Source organism: Nyctereutes procyonoides, unplaced genomic scaffold (assembly GCF_905146905.1).
Source record: "Nyctereutes procyonoides isolate TBG_1078 unplaced genomic scaffold, NYPRO_anot_genome, whole genome shotgun sequence".
NCBI classification, from domain to species: domain Eukaryota; kingdom Metazoa; phylum Chordata; class Mammalia; order Carnivora; family Canidae; genus Nyctereutes; species Nyctereutes procyonoides.
The window spans coordinates 9,096,637-9,115,140 of record NW_026575052.1 but is presented as its reverse complement, the minus strand read 5'-3'; the positions used below and the strand labels follow the sequence as shown (position 1 = coordinate 9,115,140).

Here is an 18,504-nt window from a genome sequence, read left to right as displayed (position 1 = left end):
GGGTGATGGCAAAGACTGCCTCTGCCAGCCGGGCCGTGGTGCACATGGGCCCAGGCACACAGCCCGCCCCACCTCTGCGGAAGGCTTGAGTCTGGCCAGCGCTGGGCCCCAAGCACATAGTGATAGAACTATTCACGCTCTGCCACTGCCTGCCTGCTGATTGCAGACAAGTCGCTTGACCCTCAAAGCCTTACTTTCCTTACCCGTGAGACAGGATAATAACAGGACCCACCTCATTCTGTGTTGTGAAGACTCATCATCAAGGACTCGGGATGGTGTCTGGCACACAGTAAACACTTGATAAATGGGAGCCATTATTATGATTAGGGGCAATGTAGGACGATCCCTGCTTTCTGAATGCCTGGATGTACTGGGCGGCCTGGGAGGCACCTTGAGACATGAGCTCAAAGCCTCCCAGCGGTCCCGCGAGGAGGGGTGGTGACGCTCACGAGGAGATGCATTCAGAGGTGGGGTTAGTGACTTGCCTAAGGCTATGTGCCAGTGAGCAGCCAGGCTTGATTCCAAGCCAGGTTCGTTTGCCAGATTCCCAAACCCAGACCCTTCCCACCCCCTTTTGGAACTGGGCAGAGGTGCGGCTGCCTGGAGCCTGCTCCGGGTGAGATCGTGTCCGGCGCGGCCCTGGAGGGTCGCCAAGAGGACTGGACGCAGCGCTGAGGATGAGCCCCACGTTACTGAAATGCCGCACACGCCCCAGGTCTGCACGGCTGTCTCTGCCTCGAGGTCTCGATCGCAGCTTCAACACCACCTCCCCGGAGAAGCTCTATCCTGATGCCCGCCCCGAGGCTCGCCCTCCTCCCTCCCGTCCCCTATGCTGTCCTGTTTGTTTGTGTCGAGGACCACAGACTCCAGACAGCAGATCGAATCCTGGGTCAGCCCCTTGCCAGCTGAGTGAGCCTGGGCGTGTGCTTGAGCTCTTCCCACGTCTGTTTCCTCCTTCCTCAAGAGGGGATCTGCGGCCCGGCCTGGCCTCCCTTCTCCAGGGGGCCCTGGGAGGACACATGAATACGGAGTGGAAAGGCATTCTGGAATGGCGGAGTGTGGTTCGAAGGTGGCACGATGGCTTTATGAAGTCAGAAGACAGCTCTGGCCCCGATGAATGCCAAGGGAGTGTGAGCAAGGCCCAGTCACTTGCACAAAAGGAACATTTTTTCCTTTTAAGGCAACGAGCTAGATATTTATATATTGAATTTTAGGGTCTGATTAAAACCGACCACTGAATGCATTTGTCTGGAAATCAAGTCCCCAGCCTTGCTTTCCAGCCTATCATACTTCTCTACACCCCACCTCACTCCATGCTTCTCTGAGCCCTTCTGCAAATGTTCACCGAGCATTCGCTGTGGTGTGCCCCGCGCCAGGTGCCAGGAAAACCGCGGTAAGGAAAAGCAGACCTATTGTGTCCCACCACATGCTCATGGCGGGGCAGACAGACAGGGATGACATGATCGAAGACATAAGGCTAAAACCTCAACCAGGGAGGCCTGCGAGGGCCATGGTGCTGAGGGGGTGTGACCAAGTCAGGAAGGTCAATAACGATGAGCAAAAGTCTGCAAGAAGGGTGAGGAGAAAAGCAACCCAGGCCGAGGGAACATGTGTGGAGACACCTCATGCTCAGGAGGAACAGAAAGAACTCTCCCTCCAGCCTGCCTCCTGTACTTCCTTCCCCTGGGACACCTTCCTCCCCGCAGGATTCCATCTGTGCTTCTTACCAGCTTCTCCATTCTCCAAAGCCAAGCTCAAGTGCCTCTTCTTTCAGGAAGTCTTCCATGATCTTCCCTTCTCCGGTTCCCCAGGAGGAAATGATCTCTCCTACTGTGATCTCTCTCCCCTCCCCTACACCTCCTTGGGCCCTCATTCATGCCACCTTGTATGTAGATGACTGTCTGTGTCCATGTTGCTTCTTCCCAACCGGGGCATGAATCCTCAAGGGGAGGAACTCCAGGGTAGACTTGGCAATCCCATAGTTCTGGGTTTATTTAAATCCTAGTTGAGGCCACATAGTCGTGGGGCTTTGCATAACTGGCTCCACCTCTCTGGGCCTGTGTTTCTTTATCTGGCAAAGGGGGATAATGTGGTGAGGGCATGGGGTGGCTGCATGGTTCCCAGCTGGGCCCTGACCACCTGGGGAAGAGTCGGCTTGTCAAGGGGCTTGAAACAAAGAAGGGAGGGAGAAAGGGTATTCGTGATCCAGAAAGCCTCAGGGCTTTGAGGATATACAGGGGCTTAGGCCTGAGTTTCCCAAATTTGCCCTGTGAGAAGAAACACTCGAGCCATTTGTTGAACATGCAGATTCCCAGGGCCTGCTCCTGGAATCCTGATTCCACAGGTCAGGGGTGGGGGCCCGGGAACCCATGTTTTAGAAAACCTCTCATATAGTTCTGATGCACAATTTGGTGGAAAAATCAAGGCCCTGAGGGAGGCAGTGACTTTCATGAGTGTGATGGGTTGGATTGGTTTTCTCAGTTTTGCCTCCTAGAACAGGATTATGAACCCACACCCTTTGCCAAGTAGCTCTGCGGGGCTCATTTGCTGTGGGTGACTACGCCACAAGCAGAGGCATGTGTTTGTGTGGCATGGCTTGGCTCGGCCGCTTGTGCTCCCAGCATTCACCATGACATTAACAAGCCTGGGTGGCTGCTGGTCCAAGGGGAATGGGAGACATATGGAACAGACTGAATCCAACCCACATTTTGGAGTCCTGCCCAGCCCAGAGAGCCCTGCTGATGATTAGCTAAACCCTAGCTGCCCCACAGATTAGTGAGTGAGAAAATAAATAGTTACAGTTGTAAATTTACTAAGTTCTGGGGTGGTTTTGTTATGCAGCATTATCGTAGCAATAGCTGACTGATACACGGAGGTCACACAGCAAATGAATGGCAACGCTGGGATTCAGACTTGGTCTGAATGCAAGCTTCTCACTGCTTTTGTCTTATGATCCTGAGGGCTCTCCCTGCATCTTCCTCTTTGGAAGCCCCTCACTTCCACTCTGTCCCATTTCTATTCTCTGGGAACTTCCAGCTCCAGAAAGGAAGAATCCAGCTCAAGCAGCCTGACTCTACCCCTTGCTGCTAATAAGCTGAGGCTTCTTGAGTAGGCAGTTCCACCCTCAGGGCTCTCGAATGGGTGCAGAGGAGGTTCCAACAGCCGGGGAAAGAACTCCCATCGCTCCACCCCATGGAACCTGGGCGGGGCAGAGGGAGGAGTAGAGAGCCCAGGCTTCCCCACCCCAGGGCCTCGTCAAGTTGGAGGCCTCGTAATCTGTTAGGTGTCTCTGCCAACCGCTGTTGGCTTTTGGGAGTTCTCTCAGATTGCTTGACTTGATTCAACTCCATCCAGACCCCAATCTGAGTGGGGCTGAAATGCACCCATGACCCTGTAAGAACTGCAGACACATGCTCACAAATATGCCCTCTCAACCGCAGCAATACCACAAACATTCACAAACAAAACCACACTCTTTCTCATGCACGAACACACAGATAGGCAGGGCCACATTCAGACATACATACTCGTGCTCAAACACACCCTGTTCCGAGCCCCTCAGATTCAGACACACCCATGCTCATGAATGCATGTATAAATAAGAAGCCACATGGCCACAGAACATGCGATCACAATCATAAACACATGGTCACCCAAGCACATCCAGTGAGTGACACACCCACACCACACATCCTCACAAATACACTCGCTCACACGCACCGTCAGACCCTTAGTCAAACTCAAGTTTCCTTGGCCATACCCTGGATTGTGCCCAAGCACAAGAATCTTTTAGACCTAGTAGATTCCTTCCCTTTCCTGCTCTGTGACTCGACTTCTCTGAGCATCATCGGTAAAATGGGGACATGGATGCCTTCTACTCCAGGTGGCCCGGGGCATGCAGTGAGGTCATATATAGACAGTACCCCTCAACTGGGTGGAGCTGACTGACCCTTCTCCTTCCATGACCTCGTTCATGCTCTTCCTCATTCTCAAAAGAGATCTCTTTGTGTCGCTCCTTTAAACGTCTTATTAGTCCTTTAAACTGCAGGTCAAATCCTGCGTCCTACAGGAAGCCTTCCAGTACTTCCATCTCTGGATCCCCCGAGAAGTTATTGTGTGGACCCCGCTGGACATCCGAAAGTAAGGTGGGTAGCCCATTCACCTTCTCTCCTGGAGTCTGGCCTCCCTTGGCTCTTCCTTGGACAGGGCCCAGACCCCGCTTGCAGCAGAGCTTGGCAAGAGTTGTTGAGTGAATAACTGAGGGGCACACTCATAATTTTCAATCCACAGGTACCATGAGGTCCTTGAAATCTCACATGGCTCTTGGTTGGGGGGATGAGGCTGGGAAGTGTCTCTTGGACCTGGCCATATGGAAGTCACCAGTGACCCAGGGCACAGTGGTCTTGGTGGAGAGATGGGGCCAGAACCTCAGTGGAGTGGATTGAAGAGGGAATGGCGGTAGTAGTGAGACTGCTCTGTTTGGCAACATTTTTGCCATGAAGGAAGCAAGGCAGGAGATGGAGGGTGACATGGGGGTCCCAGAAAGGATTATGAAAGGTGAGCTGAAGGAGAAAAGTTTGCTGGAGCTGGACTGGAGTGGGCTGAAGGTGCCTGTGGAAACTGCTAGATATCTACTGGCTGTCTCTCCACCGCCCGCTGTGAGAGGTTTCGGTTAGGCTGGGAGGGATCACATCTCCCAGCCTCCTTTGTGGCGAGGCCACATGACCAGGTTTTTTTCCAGGGGAGTGTGCACAGAAGTGATGAGTGCCGGTCCGGCTTCCCTGGGTCCTCTCTCTCCCACCCTCCCTGCAGACCGATATCCCTCTGCCTCAGCTCCCACCACGCACACAGGCGGGGAGCACGGGGCGGGGCGGGGGGGGCGTTGACACAAACGTAAGAACCTGGACCTCCGCATCTCTAAGTGGATCCGCTCTACCCATGAATCTGGATTGCTCACCCCTGGACTCTTCCATGAGACAGGCCTGAAGTTCTGTGTTCTTTTAACCAACGAACACTGAGCCTTTTTGTTCCAGCAGCTTCACGCTTACCTTCAACAACCCACGTTCACCACACGACAGCAATTGTTATGAACACCACGGCCCCGGAGAGGGAGCGCTTACTCTCCCGGGTGAGTTCAGGCTTGGGAAGGCAGGAGCCAGTCCACGGGGGGGGGGTGGGGTGTGTGTGTGTGTGTCTCTGACCAGGGCTGGCAGGATACCCTGCCTGCCCCCCACCCCTCCTGCCCCGACCTGGAGCATGCATTCGAAGTGCTCACCTGCCTGGTTGGTGGTGATGTTCACGGAGGCGAACTGAGGCGAGAAGGGGCTCTGGTCGGTGACGCCGTTCACGGCCTGGATCTCGAAGGTGTACTGGGTGTGAGCCAGCAGGTCGCTGATGTAAATGCGCGGCTCAGTCAGGCCCAGCTGGCGGGGCGCGTACTGCACGTTGTCCCCACAGCGGGTGCAGGCGCCCCGGCCCGAGCCGCAGCTCTTGCAGATGATGTTGTAGACCAGGTCCTCGCGGCCCCCTGAATCGCGGGGCGGGGTCCACTCCAGCATGAGGGACGTCTCGTTGACACTGGAGATCACCGCCTGGGGCGCGGAGGGGATGGCTGAGGGTGGGGAGAGGTGTCGGTCAGCGGGGGCTGCGGAGGTTCATTCCCAAGAGACGGCTCTCCGCCCGCTGCCCTGGCGCCAGCCCAGGCCCCCAAAGGCTTCCTCCAACTCCTTTCTCCCCTCCATCCACCTGAGAGATGCTTCTAGAATATAACTCTCATCTTGCCGCACATCGGTTTAGCCCTTTCTCCCTGGACTCCAGCCTCCTCGGTTACTAGGGCGAGTCTTTGTGTGTTGGAGATTATAGCCACCCGATTTCTCTTTTCCCTTTCTCCTTCTAACAGAAACCAGTTTTATTCAGGGTGGCAATATGTCCAGCTAGGAAACTAATTTCCCAGCCTCCTGTGCTGAAGGCCTGGCCACTGATATGCTGTAGAAGTTGTTGGCCAGAACTTTTTCTTAAAAGGAGACAGCTGGGGGTGCCTGGGTGGCTCGGTGGTTGAGCGTCTGCCTTTGGCTCAGATTGTGATCCCAGAGTCCTGGAATCGAGTCCCACATTAGCTCCCCACGGGGAGCCTGCTTCCTCCTCTGCCTGTGTCTCTGTCTCTGTGTCTCTCGTGAGTATATAAATAAAATCTTAAAAAAAAAAAAAGAGGAGACAGCTGTAAAATGTCCTTCTGTCCCTTCCCTTCTCCTCTGCCTAGAATGTGTGTGATGGCTGGAGCTTCAGCAGCAATGCTGGACTGTGAAGTGACCCGAAGGCTAGGAACTGCACACTGAGAATGGCAGAGCAGAGTGAGCCAGCCAGGTCCCAGAGAACTTCCTGGGTTTGCCTATCTTTGGGGTTCTGCTGTGTGAGAGAGTCAGTCAGTCCTGTGGTGTAAGCCCCTGGGGTCAGCTCCCTGTTGCTGGCAGCTGGATTCCGTTCCTGCCTGATACAGGGGTTGTAAGATGGCCCTCCCAGCCACTGCTTTCTTAGAGAACCTTGGCCTGAGATTCAGGCGGCCGCTGCCAGGTTAGAACACTGGGCAGCCCTGCTGTCACAGACACCACCTGTGTTGGTTCTGTTTCTGCCAAGCCTCCCATTCACTGTCCCTTTGTGAATCGAGACCTTCACTTTATCCTCCATGTGACTAGCGGGAGGAGGTAAGGAGCCAGATGCCAGCTCCACGGTAGCTGCCTGCTGGCAGCACAACTACCCCAGGATGGTTCTTTTCCAACCAGTTTTTCATTTCCCCTCCCACCAGGTAATTGGCTGCTCCCCACTCAGGAAGGGCTTGCTGGAGCCAGGCTGCTGCCCAACCCTTGCTCTGAGCTTCCTGCAGGGGGCCTGGGGACCCGGTGAGGCATTGCTCTGCGGGGGCCCCGAGCGTACTTGTACAGGGCATGTCCAGGGGGTCCAGGTCTGCTCTGTAGTAGCCGTTGCGGCAGACACAATTGGTCGCCCCTTCTGAAGTGGTCCGGCTGTTGATGGGGCAGTGCGTGCAGGCCTCGTCCCCTTGGTTGGCCTTGAAGGTTCCAGACGGGCACCCTGGTACAGAAGACAAAGAGAGTCGCTGGGGAAACCGGATGAGGTTACAGAGGTTTCAGAGGCCACAAGGCATGGGAAGACCTTGTAGTCTCCTGGAGGGGCCACACAGCATCATGCAGGGGCCATGGAGAGCCACTGTTGGGAAACCCATCTCCTAAGGCTCTTGGGGATCTCTAGGCTCCAACATGGCAGTCCTCTCTGCCCAGAAGGGTCCAGGCTACCTGGTTTCTCATCTCTCAATCTATCTATGGGCTCACCTGGGGCCCCTAGCAATCCCTCTTCACCGTTTCCAGGTTGGCTGTGCCACAGCTTCTAGGCTCAATCCTGACTTGTTTTGCAAACTCCGAAGGGGTCTGGGGCCAGACCTATGGCCCAGTCTCACTCATTAATGGCTGGCCGAGCCCTGATTGTTATAACTAGGTTCCTGGCTTCCAGATGATTGAGATGATGACAGTAGACAAGTCCTAACACAGTGCAGACCATGCAGAAAGGCAATGCAGTAGAGCAGAAAAGAACACTGTCTTTGGAAGTAGTTAGACCTGGTTTGAGTCCCAGCTTGGCCTTTTACTGGCTGCATGGCCATAGACAAATGGCTTAATCATTCCTGAGACTCAGTTTCCCTATTTGTAAAATTATGATTCTGAGACTCATTTCTGAAGGCCACTGGGGGAATTTGGTATAGTGTGTAAGGCACGTGGCAGGAGGCTGTGCACAGCACAGGTGCTCGATGAATTGAGCTGTTATTGTAGTAGGTGCTGGATCATTTTATTTCACCAAAGGGAGCCTGCAGTACCAGGGACAGTCTGCCTGAGCAGGGAAGTGCTTGCACTTGATGGGCAATCAGCAACCTGGCATCTTCTAAGGGTATTGGCCTTCTTCCCTGTGCTGGGGTGGGGGGGATGCTCAAGATTCGGGTTCAGGCCCTGCAGCTCAGGGCTTAGGTTCTACAAGCAATGACCCTCCTGTGTGGACCTGCGTGCAAATCCACCCTACCCTAGGCCTGGGCTGGGCATCAGAAGGCCTGGGGTCCAGGCCCTGCCCCTTTCCTGGCCTCCCTTTCTTCTTCTGCTTACTGGGGTTCATAATCCCAGCTCTGCTCTGGAGCCTGGGGAGGGGGAGATCACACCAGGGGTAAGTGAGAAGGTGGACCGGGAAGAGCTTTGCAACAGGTAGGTTCCCCCCTGGGGTAAAAGGTGGCTAAACAGGCCAGGGGAGCTCACCTGGATCACATCCCATGCCTGTGTGTCGTGGGACCGTCGGCAAGCAACCCCACCCCTCAGAGCATCCGTCTCCTCACATGTAAATGGCCAACATACATTTCCCAAAATCATTTTTCCAGCCCCAGTCTTCAAATTTATCCTCCAAGTTAAAATCTTAGGCAACTGCCCTCCCCTAAACCCCTCAACCAGCTCGAGCCTCAGAGATCCCATCCTCCTTGATGCTTACATTACTGGAGTTCAGAAAAATTTGCTCCCTGGTCATAATTATTCATCAAGGGGACCCCTGGCATGCTCTTGGCTCCCTCAGGGTGGGAGCCGTGTTTGATTCACAGCTCTGTCCCCTGTGCCTAGCACAGAACCCAGCACCCAGCACATGCTCCATTCATACTTCTTGAAGTTGCCTTCCAAAGTGGGAAGAGCTTAGGCTTTGGGGATCATGGGAATAGAAGGGCAGTGAAGAATGGTGGTTAGTGTGCAGGCTGCTTGGCAAATCCCCGCTCTACCTCGGGCCGGTCACTAAAGCTATTTCCTTATCTGCAAAATGGGGACAATTGTATCTACCTCCTATAATTATGGTGAGGATGACATTGATTAAATTTAGGCAAAAATGCCTGGAACAATTCCTGGCATTATTGAACTGTATCTGGTTTAAATACCAATCTGCTGGGTGACCTCAGACAAGTAGTTCAACCTCTCTGAGCTCAAGTTTTCTCATTGGTATGAGAGCATCTACCCCAAAAAGTGGCCATGAGGACTCCATGCGATGGACAGTGTCTGGCATGGGGGAGGGGGTTGTCATTACAGTCTCGGGGCTTGCTGGATAAAACAAGTACTCGGTATATACGCCATGGACAATTCCCCCTGGGTTGCTAGAAGGCAGCACCCTCCCCCTGGGGCCCGAGTTTGCCTGTCTTTTGGAGGGGGCTTTCAGGAGGTGGCAGCCAGCTAACAAACATGCTGGCTGATGCCACCCTGACCAGGCCCTGCGGGGATCTCAAAGAGCCAGTTCCAGCCTAGTCCTTAAAGAACTGCCAGGCAAGAGCAAAGTCAGGACTTTGATATCACCACCCAGGTCATCGTGACACCACTCGTGTCATCCAAGGAGGATGACAATGAGTGCTCTGGGGAGTTATTAGCACTTCCACTGTACAGATGGGGAAACCAGGACTTCAGAGGGTGAATATGAAACAGCCAACATTTATGGAGTTCTTATGAAATGCTGGCACCTTGCTAAGGACTTAACCCATAGCAAGTCATCCAGCCCCTACCCAGCCCTCTGATGGAGGGAGTGCTATGACTCCCATTTTCAGATGGGGGCAGGAAGGCACAGAGTCGAAGTAATTTGCCAGGATGTGAGCTTACAGTGGCAGAGCCGAGACTCCATCTCAGGTGGTCTGACTCTAGGGGCTCCCCTAACCACACATGACAGTGCTGGGCAGGGATGGGCAGCTCCTGTTCTGGGCATCCGCCCAGGGCTCTCGCCACTTTGCTGCACTGGTTTTGGGGTCGCTCTTGCCCTCTCTCTTTTCATTTTCCTCTCAGGCACAAAACTTTTGCTGCAGGCTGGATGGAGAGACAGCCCTGCCATGTTGAGATACTCAGGCTGCAGCTCTGGCTCTAGTTAAGCAGATGACCTCTCTGAGCCTCGGTTTGCTCCCCTATAGAATGGGGGCACAGGGCTCCTGTGAGGATCTAGGATCATCCTCACAGATGCTGAAAGGCTTTGGTCCCAAGATCAGGACCCTCCTGGCTCCCATTCAGGAAAGAGCCTGTCCCGTTTAGCACACCCCTTCCATCTGCTGGCAATTCCCTGGGTCGGGCTGGTGGGTCCCCCTCCATCTGGGCCACCTTCCTGGCTGCACTCTCTTGTCACTGTGTCCTAGCCCCATCTCAGACTCCCCAGGCTCCTCCAGAAGCCTTCCCACATTCGGTGTGCTGCCCGGCCACCCCTCCATCCTCCCACTGGGCATCTAGGGCTGCTGTATCTATTAGAACCATGCTTCACAAAACCTGCTCTTTTGTCTTCGAAGGTGACATCACCCTCCACCCAGTCACTGGGAACCCTGGATGCCTCCTCCCTACCCTCTTTCCCCACAGCCAATCACCAGGTCTTCCCCACCCCAGCAGTGCCCCATCCGGCTCTTCTCTGCTGCCGTCCTTCCCCTGCGAGCATCCAGAAAGCTCTTCCTACCTACACCTTAGCCTTTCATGGCCACCTGGCCTCCTCCTGCCCATCCTCCATGGCCAGCTTTCTAAAGTCCAAACCTTTCTGTGTCACTTAAAAACCCACAATGGCACACAATGGAATATTATTCGGCCATAAAAAGGAATAAAGTACAGATATATGCTACAGCATGGATGAACCTTGACAACATTATGTTTATAAAAGAAGCCCGACACAAAAGGCTATATAGCGTATGCTTCCATTTATAGAAAAGTGTCCAGAATAGCCATCTATAGAGACACAAGTAGATTAATGGTTGCCAAGGACTGGAGAGCGCAGAGAACGGGGAGTGACTGCTAATGGGTAATAGGATTTCTTTTTGAGGTGATGGACATGTTCTAGAATTGACTGCGGTGATGGTCGCACAATGCTGTGCATACACTAAAAATCACTGAATTATACAACATAAATAGCTGAATTCTATGGTATGCGAATTATGTCACCATAAAATTGCTGTGAAAAATATCCACAATAGCTCCCCAAACTCCTCAGGGCCCCCAGAACCGCAGGGCTGGCACCTGCCCATCTCTCCGTCCCTGCCACCCCAAGCCTCGTGCCTGCTGCTCCGCATGGTCAACCGCATATGGTGCCTGCCCCAGGCCCACCTCCACATCTCTGGCCTCTGTCCACCCTGCCCTCACTCCCTGCCACTGCCTCCCAATGTCATCAAACTCCTCTTAAAGAGACTTGGTGCAGGTACCACCTCTGCCAGGAAGCCTTCCCTAAGCCACCATTCAGAGTCGAGGTGCCCATTTTAATTACTCAGGAATCTGTAAGCGCCTGGCTGGACTGGAAATTCCCAGCAAGATTCCTGGGTACCCAGTGGGTGGTGGAGGGATGAAGTGATTAGCTGGAAGAGTACCCAGATCAACCACCTTATCTGACATTTGAGGAAACGGAGGCCCGGAGAGGAGCTGACACACATGGCTCTTTAGCAGCAGAGGCAGATTCTGATCACAGGCGTAGTGTGTGACTGTGGGGTGTGAGGGACCTCAGCTCCGGTCAGCCCCTCTTCGCCCACAGAGAGGTCTGGAACAGCTGCCTGCCCCCAGTACCCTGTGCCCTGGGGGCCACGCTACTCTTAGTTTCTCAGCTGGGAAAGCATCCAGTACTGCCAACGTCCAGATTTCATGCACAGAACTGGGAAATGAAGAGATTTGGCAGCTGTCCCTCTGATAGGCGCCCTCTCTGAGCCTCAGTCCCCTCCTCTGGAAAAGGGGCTGATGACACCTGTAAGGTGTGGGTACACTCAGAGTCTCTGAGTGGGTCTCCCTGCCCCACTTTGGCCCCCCTCAATCCCTTCTAGTCCTGGAGAGACCATTAGAATGAATGAGACGCCCCACACCCCATTTATATTAAGCTCACCCGTGGCTCCCCGCAGCCCTGAGAGCCACCCCACACCCAGTCCTGGCCCGGAAGCCCGCCAGGCTGGCTCTGTGGTCTTCCTGACGCTTCTGGAAGACATTGGCAAGAGCGCTGTCCCTGCCTCCCGTGGCTGATCTTCTTCCTCCATCAGGCCTCCGCTTAAATTCACTTCCTGGAGAGGCTTCCCTGACCTCCCCGGCCAGAGAGATCCTCTCACGACACTCTGTCTCCTCTCCGTGTCCCTCACTGGCCCTTGTCATAAGTGGTAATTATATTAGAAGCCAGCCTATAAACTTGTGTGCTGTCTTTTCCCTGCCTTGGAAGTGCCTGCAAAGGGGAAGAGGAACCAGGTTTGTGGCTCTCATTGGGTCTCTAACTCCTGGCAGAGTGGTGGGAGCAGAGCAGATGTCCAGGGCACATATCTGTCCCATGAACGAATATGCCCCTTACAAGGTGTCCTGAGAAAACACGCGGCCAGGGAATGCCACCTTCGTGCCACTATTACCTGCGTGGCTGCTCAGATCCCGCTCCACTTCTCGGCTTCTCTCCCCGTGGATCATCCCAGGGGCCCGTCCACTACCATGACAACCCATCCTGCTTTTTTCAGACTGGAAGTCCCAAGTCCCAGGAATGCCCTCAGTCTCTGGTAACCCTATGGCACACTTCTCTGGCCCCACCTGTCCCCTCTTTCACCTGCTTGCAGTTCCCTAGATGCCCTGGCTACACACACACACACACACACACACACAGGTCCCTTTGCCTGAATGCCTCTCTCCCCTTCAACCTTTCCCCTGGGATGGGGGTCTGACGCCTCTGGGAGGCCCATCTCCACTTTCTACAGCAGACACCTTGGACCCCCACTCAGGACACCAGACACACGCTCTGAGTAGTGACGTGCTAATACACGGCTGTTTGGGGCGGGGAGGGGGACAGCCCTGATTTGTTGTATTTGCCAACTTCTGTGGCGTAAAGGCTCCCACAAGGGCAAATTTCAAGGTACCAATCTCACATAACTGAACATTGAATTGGGAAGAAATGTGCATCGTCGGCTCTTATAAGCCAAGCAGGCACCAGCTCCATCCTACTACGGACCTAACCCACTGGTTGGTGAACCCTGGTTGGAGTAGGGGCTGGGTCTTTAATCTCTACATCCCTAGCACCTAATGCAAGGTGTGGTGCATAGTAGGTACAGAATGAAGGCAGGTCTATCTCCCCGAGCGGACAGTGAGGGGCTCAAGGGTCGGATCGGCTGATAGGCACCCAGAACACACAGCAAGTACCATATAAATGTCAGCTATTATTACTCATCCAGCATGCAAGGACAATCAATTCCCATTTATCCTGTGCTTTCCGGGTGCCGAGCTCAGTGCAGGTGATTCCCATGGATTCTGTCCTGAAATCTATGTGACTACCCATGGAGGTGGTACCATTATCACCGTACCCCCCCCCATTTTACAGATGAGGAAGCTGAGGCCCGGAGGGGGCAAGATGCTGTGTCAAGGTCACACAGCTACTAAATGACAATGCTGAGGCTTGACTCCAGGTCTTTGTGATTCCAAAGACCTCTTGCCCAGGTATTCCTGGATGTAGAGATTATCAGGTGGCTTGAATGTCAGTACTGGAGACCATTTGTCAGGCCTAAGAGAGGACAGGGCTTGCTGGGCCACTCAGCAAGACAGAGGCAATGCCTGACCCCCAAACACAGGACTGGAGACCAAAGCAGCCAGCCAGGACCCGCCTTCTGCCGATGCCCAGAGCCCTTGGCCAGGCAACTCGAGGCAGGGATGGCAGCAGGCCGGGAGAGGGAGGGTGGATTATGGGGAAACAGATTTTCTCCCCACCTGCCCCCTGGGCTCCGGGGATAGGTGATAATTGACCGAGTGAGCCCTGAGTCAGGCCGAGGCAGGGCTCCATCTGGACCTGGCACGGCGGGGCCGCTAATTGGCACTGGGTGATCCTCGCAGCCTCCCTGGCAGCCCTGCTGCTCTGCTCCTCACTCTCTTCCCAGAGACTCTGGTTTAATCCCCAAACCACTGATGGCACAGCGGGGTCAAATGCTCAGTCAGGCCCAGTGTGCCAAGCCTTGGGGGTGAGGAAGGAGCTTCTCTGCCTTCCTGGGGGTCCTGTGGAGCAGAGGGCTCTGTCTGGACAGAGGCGGGCTCACCGTCTAGCTCCTGGGAACCTGGGCAGGAGGTCTGATGAAAGTAGAGCGTGGAGCTGGCTGCCAGGGCTGAATCCCAGGCCTGCCTCTTGGTAACAGCGTGACCAGGGGCAAGGTCCCTGGCTCTCCGTTCCCTTGGCTGTGTAATGGGGACAGTAACACCGACCTTCTATTTGGTGGGAGGATCACATGAGTTAATCTAGAGAAAACACGTACAGCAGTGCCTGCCTGGTTTACACTGAGCAGGACACAGGTGTCTGCTGTCCTATTTCCATTCATTCTTGGACCACCACCTCGCTATATGCTAAGCCCTGGGGATACGGAGACAAAGATGTGGTCCCTGCCCTCAGGAGCGTGCGTCCAGCTGGAGAGATGTTGAGTTATGAGTTTACTCAATAGGCACGTAGGAAGGCCCTATCCCGTGTCAGGCACTGTGACATGAGACAAAGGCCCAGGCCCCGCCTGTAAGAGGCCATGACTGAGCAGGGGGCTGGGACATCTTCCTGCAACGAGGCCCGACTGCTGGCCACTGTGAGCAGAGAGGGAGTGGGCTCCAGGCTCAGCAGTGCCAGGTTCAACGGCAGCTGGCTCACTTTCCTGCCCTGGGATCTCCAGGATGTTCTGGCTTTGGGCTGGGGGGAGGAGTTTGGGCGGATGGAGGGGAGTCCGGGGCCCAGGGAGGGAGACTGGCCTCGGCTGCCCCGGTAGCTCCCTGCCCTCCTTGCTCTGTGAGCCCGGGGCCACTTCCTGCCCACTCCGGCCATGGCTGGGACCATCGCTATGGCCTCTGTCACCTGTGGGACTCTGGCCATGGACAGGCTCGGGCACTCAACCCTGGGTCCCACGTTCTCCTTAAATTATGGATAAACTGATTTGCATATTTTCAGGGCCTTGTGCCTTGAGGATGTCTGAGCTGGGCCTGTGGTACTCCTGTGGTGCAGCGAGAGGAGTCTGGGAGTCTTCCTCACGCAAAGTGGCTTTTGCAATTTTGCATGCCTCCCGCTTTTGCTGCTGAGGTTAACCCAGTGGAGTCAGTGGCCCTGGTCAGAGCTGGGAAGGGTGCCTGGTCCCCTGGGCCATGGGCACAGCCACGCTGGAAGCAGGTGGCAAGCTTCTGGGCGAAGGAGCTTTAGAACACTGTGTACCTGCCGTGAGCCTGCCGGGTGCTGGGCCAGCAGCTTCCCTCGCTCATAACCTCATCCAGTTCTCACCGTCTCCCTGTGTAGTAGGTGGTGGTGTCTCCATTTTAGAGACGAGGAAACTGAGGCTCATAGAGCAGAACGCCATGTCCAAAGTCACTCAGAGCCTGTGCGCCCACAGTCCATGTTCCTTCTAGCTCCTGCCTCCGAGGCCCTCAGTGTTCTAGCTTGACAAAGAGTGTCCCACCCTGCCCTTCTACCTTTTTCGCTCTCCTTCCCTGAGAAGGCCTCCCCTGCCCACCCAGCCTGGCCAGGTCAAGTCCAAGGAGTGCCTCAGGCTCATTCCCCTGCTGTGGTAGCTCCTCCTGGGACCACCCAGGGGATGTCAGTCATCCCGACACCCCCCCGTCACCTCCCCCACATGCCCAGGCTACCCCTGCCCGCCCCTGCCGGGTCCCACGCTCTATGGATCCTCGCCAGCAGCTGGCAGGACTACAGAAGTCAGAAGGCAGCAGCAGGAACTGTGTTAACACGTCTCCTCTTTGCCTGAGGGGGGATCCCAGGGCCTCCCAAAGCCGGTCTCCACGCTGGCCATCTGTGGCGTCCCTCCTCTGCTCAAGACAAGACCCTTCAATGGCTCCCTTGTGCCTGTGGCAAGCCCAGCCTGCTCTGGCCTCCCCTCTATGGCCCACCTTGCCAGCACCTCCTAAGCACCTGCCAGCTCTTAGCACCTCCCAGCTGCATCCCGGGCCCCGGACTCAGTAGACTGCATCCAGCTCCCCCACCAGCTGTGTTCCATCTCCCCACTCCGGGCCTTTGCTCGGCAGTTCCCTCTGCCCTGGTCAGCGCCAGCCTGGCTAACTCCTCTAGATCCTTCCAACCTTGGCTCCACCCAAATCACCTTCTGACCTTCCCCTAGGATGCCACCCCCGACCTGGTTTGGGGCCTCTTGCCTGTGCTCCCGAAACATCAGCACTTTGCCTCTATTACTGCGAGGCCTCAGGAAGCGTGTGTGTGTGTGTTGACTGACTGCTTGAGGCTCAGAAATACGGAATCTTATGCTGAAGGTCACTCAGCTAGTGTATGGACTGGAGACTTTGTTCTAGGCCTCTGAGTCCCCCAGACCACGTCAGAGCCCCCAGAGCTCCACCCTGTGCCCCCAGTAATGGGGTCTCAAGCCATCCCACCTTCATCCTTCTTGGTACCTGGCTTATACCTGTCTCCACCTCCCACCTTTCCACTTGCCCAAGTATGAGCACCATGAGGCAGCTACCATGCCTGCCCTGCTCACTGCCTGCCACAGAGCCTAAATGATTGGGCTACAAGGGGGCTGTAGGTGCCTCAGCCCCCAGGCCAGAGTAACCAGAACTTTCATAACCATTGGGTCTTTTGAGGTCTACCCTCTAGTTGTGTGTGTGTGTGTGTGTATGTGTGTAGCAGGGGTGGAACTCACACTATCTTGTGGATCCAGACCCTGAACCCCACAACCTGCGAAGGGAGGTTTCAGGCCCGGTGCATCCAGCCTCTGGATCCTATGCTAGGCCCTGGTCCCGCTCTGGCCTGCCTCCCTTCGTGCCATCCCCACGCAGGGGCTGAGAGCTCCCGCACGCCCCGCAGGCAGCCCCATTCCTCCAATTTCCTCCCAATTAATCAAGCTCTGAACTTTTTAATTATCTGCCTGCAGGGTGACTCCCCACTCTGGTGAAGCAATTAAGGACATTTTCAAGTGCTGAGTGGCTGCCGGCAGGCAGCTTTGACCAGGCCCTGATGGAGGAGGTGAGTGGAGGAGCGGCTGGTGACAGGAGGGGTGGACAGGAATGCCCTTGGGCCGTGGGGCTGCTGGGAGGCTGTCCCAGGGTCCTGGCCAGGGCCATTCCGGGAATCTGGACTCACACCGTCCAGGGCCACCCCCCATGGTCGTTCAACAGCCCAGTCTCCGTAGCTAGACTCTGGTTTCACGGATCCCAGAAAGTGACTACGTGCCAGGCACTGGGTCAGATGCTTTACAATCTCACTGAATCCTCACCTTGACCCCAGGAGTAGCAAATAGAATTATCTCTGTTTTCCAGGGGAGGAAACAGAGGTTCAATAACATTAGGCCGTTTCAGAGATGCAGCTGGGATTTGAAGGCAGCTCTGAGTTCATAACCACTTCATCTACTGTCTCTGGGAGATTGGCGTGGCCTGTCGGAGTGCCCCGGGTCCCTGAGGAAGGGGACTGGGTCAGGGGAAGACTCTGGAGATGCCACGTGCGCTTGAGATCTGCTGGAGAACACGGGCTCTCCGTGTGCGGGGTGGCTGGTGGCGAAGGGTGCCGCAGGTGGAGGGGACAGCCTGCGCACAGGTGCATGGTGTGTGTGTGTGTGGGAGCTACAGATAGTTCAGGGTCACTGAGGCATGAAGTTCAAGGCTGGCAGAGGTGGGAGATGAGGCTGGGGAGGCCCGCGGGGTCGGGCCACTGGAAGTCAGGAGAACCTTCACCATCTTCTGGTCCAAGCTCCTCATTTTCTGACCAGAGAATACACAACCCAGAGAGCAACGGTGGCTTGCCTAAAGTCACACAGCTAGTTAGTGGCTGATGGAGACTGGGCTCCAGCCCAGGAATCCCGATACCAGACTGGAGGGGAAGCTAGAGAGGCCGAGGTGTGGTGGCTGTCAAATCACTGCGGTAGCCTCCCGACTGGTTTCCTGGCTCTCACCCTTGCCCTCTTACCTCCCGACTTGCCTCTGGCTGCAATCTGTTCTCAACAAATCAGCCAGAGAGGGATCCTGCGGAACAGGAATCAGCTGTGTGTCGCTCTTCTGCTCAAAGGTCTTCAACAGTTCCCACCTCAAAGTAAAACCCAATAGCCTATAAAGCCCCCTTTACCTCCCTGGTTAAATTTATCCATGATATTTTATCCTTTGTGGTGTAACTGTATCCCCCTCACCTCTCTGAACTCACCTCCTACTGCTTTCCCTCTCGTCTACTGCACTCCAGCTACCTGGACCCCCTGGCTCTCCTGGAGCACATTAGGCCTCCTCTCACCTCAGGGCCTTTGCATGTGCTATTTCTGCTGCCTGGTTCAAGTCCTAGCTCGGCTACTTCTTCACTATGTCCCTCTCTGAGCCTCACATCCTTCTTCTATAATTGGGTTAATGCTGTACACCCCACCTCCCTCCCCAGGCTAACATAGGATCCCGATGACAAAGCAGGCAACAGACGAAGCCCTCCCTCCAGCTCTAGGCGATCCCTGCAAGAGGGCTCGTAAAGGTCCTCACTGTGTCCTTGAGAAAACAGGCCCTTTGATGAGCACTGGGCTCTGGGCCC

General features: G+C 55.2%; 1 protein-coding gene across 3 annotated transcripts in view; it reads right to left on the bottom strand.

Moving 5' to 3' along the window:
* EPHB2 (EPH receptor B2) overlaps nt 1-18,504 on the bottom strand; it is a 186,245-nt gene that overhangs the window by 38,633 nt on the left and 129,108 nt on the right. For all 3 annotated transcript variants that reach the window (XM_055331915.1, XM_055331916.1, XM_055331917.1), the window contains exons 4-5: nt 6,931-7,086; nt 5,276-5,611 (exon numbers count right to left, since the gene is read on the bottom strand). In XM_055331915.1, coding sequence (XP_055187890.1) covers nt 5,276-5,611; nt 6,931-7,086 — 492 coding nt within the window. The remainder of the gene's footprint in view (nt 1-5,275; nt 5,612-6,930; nt 7,087-18,504) is intronic.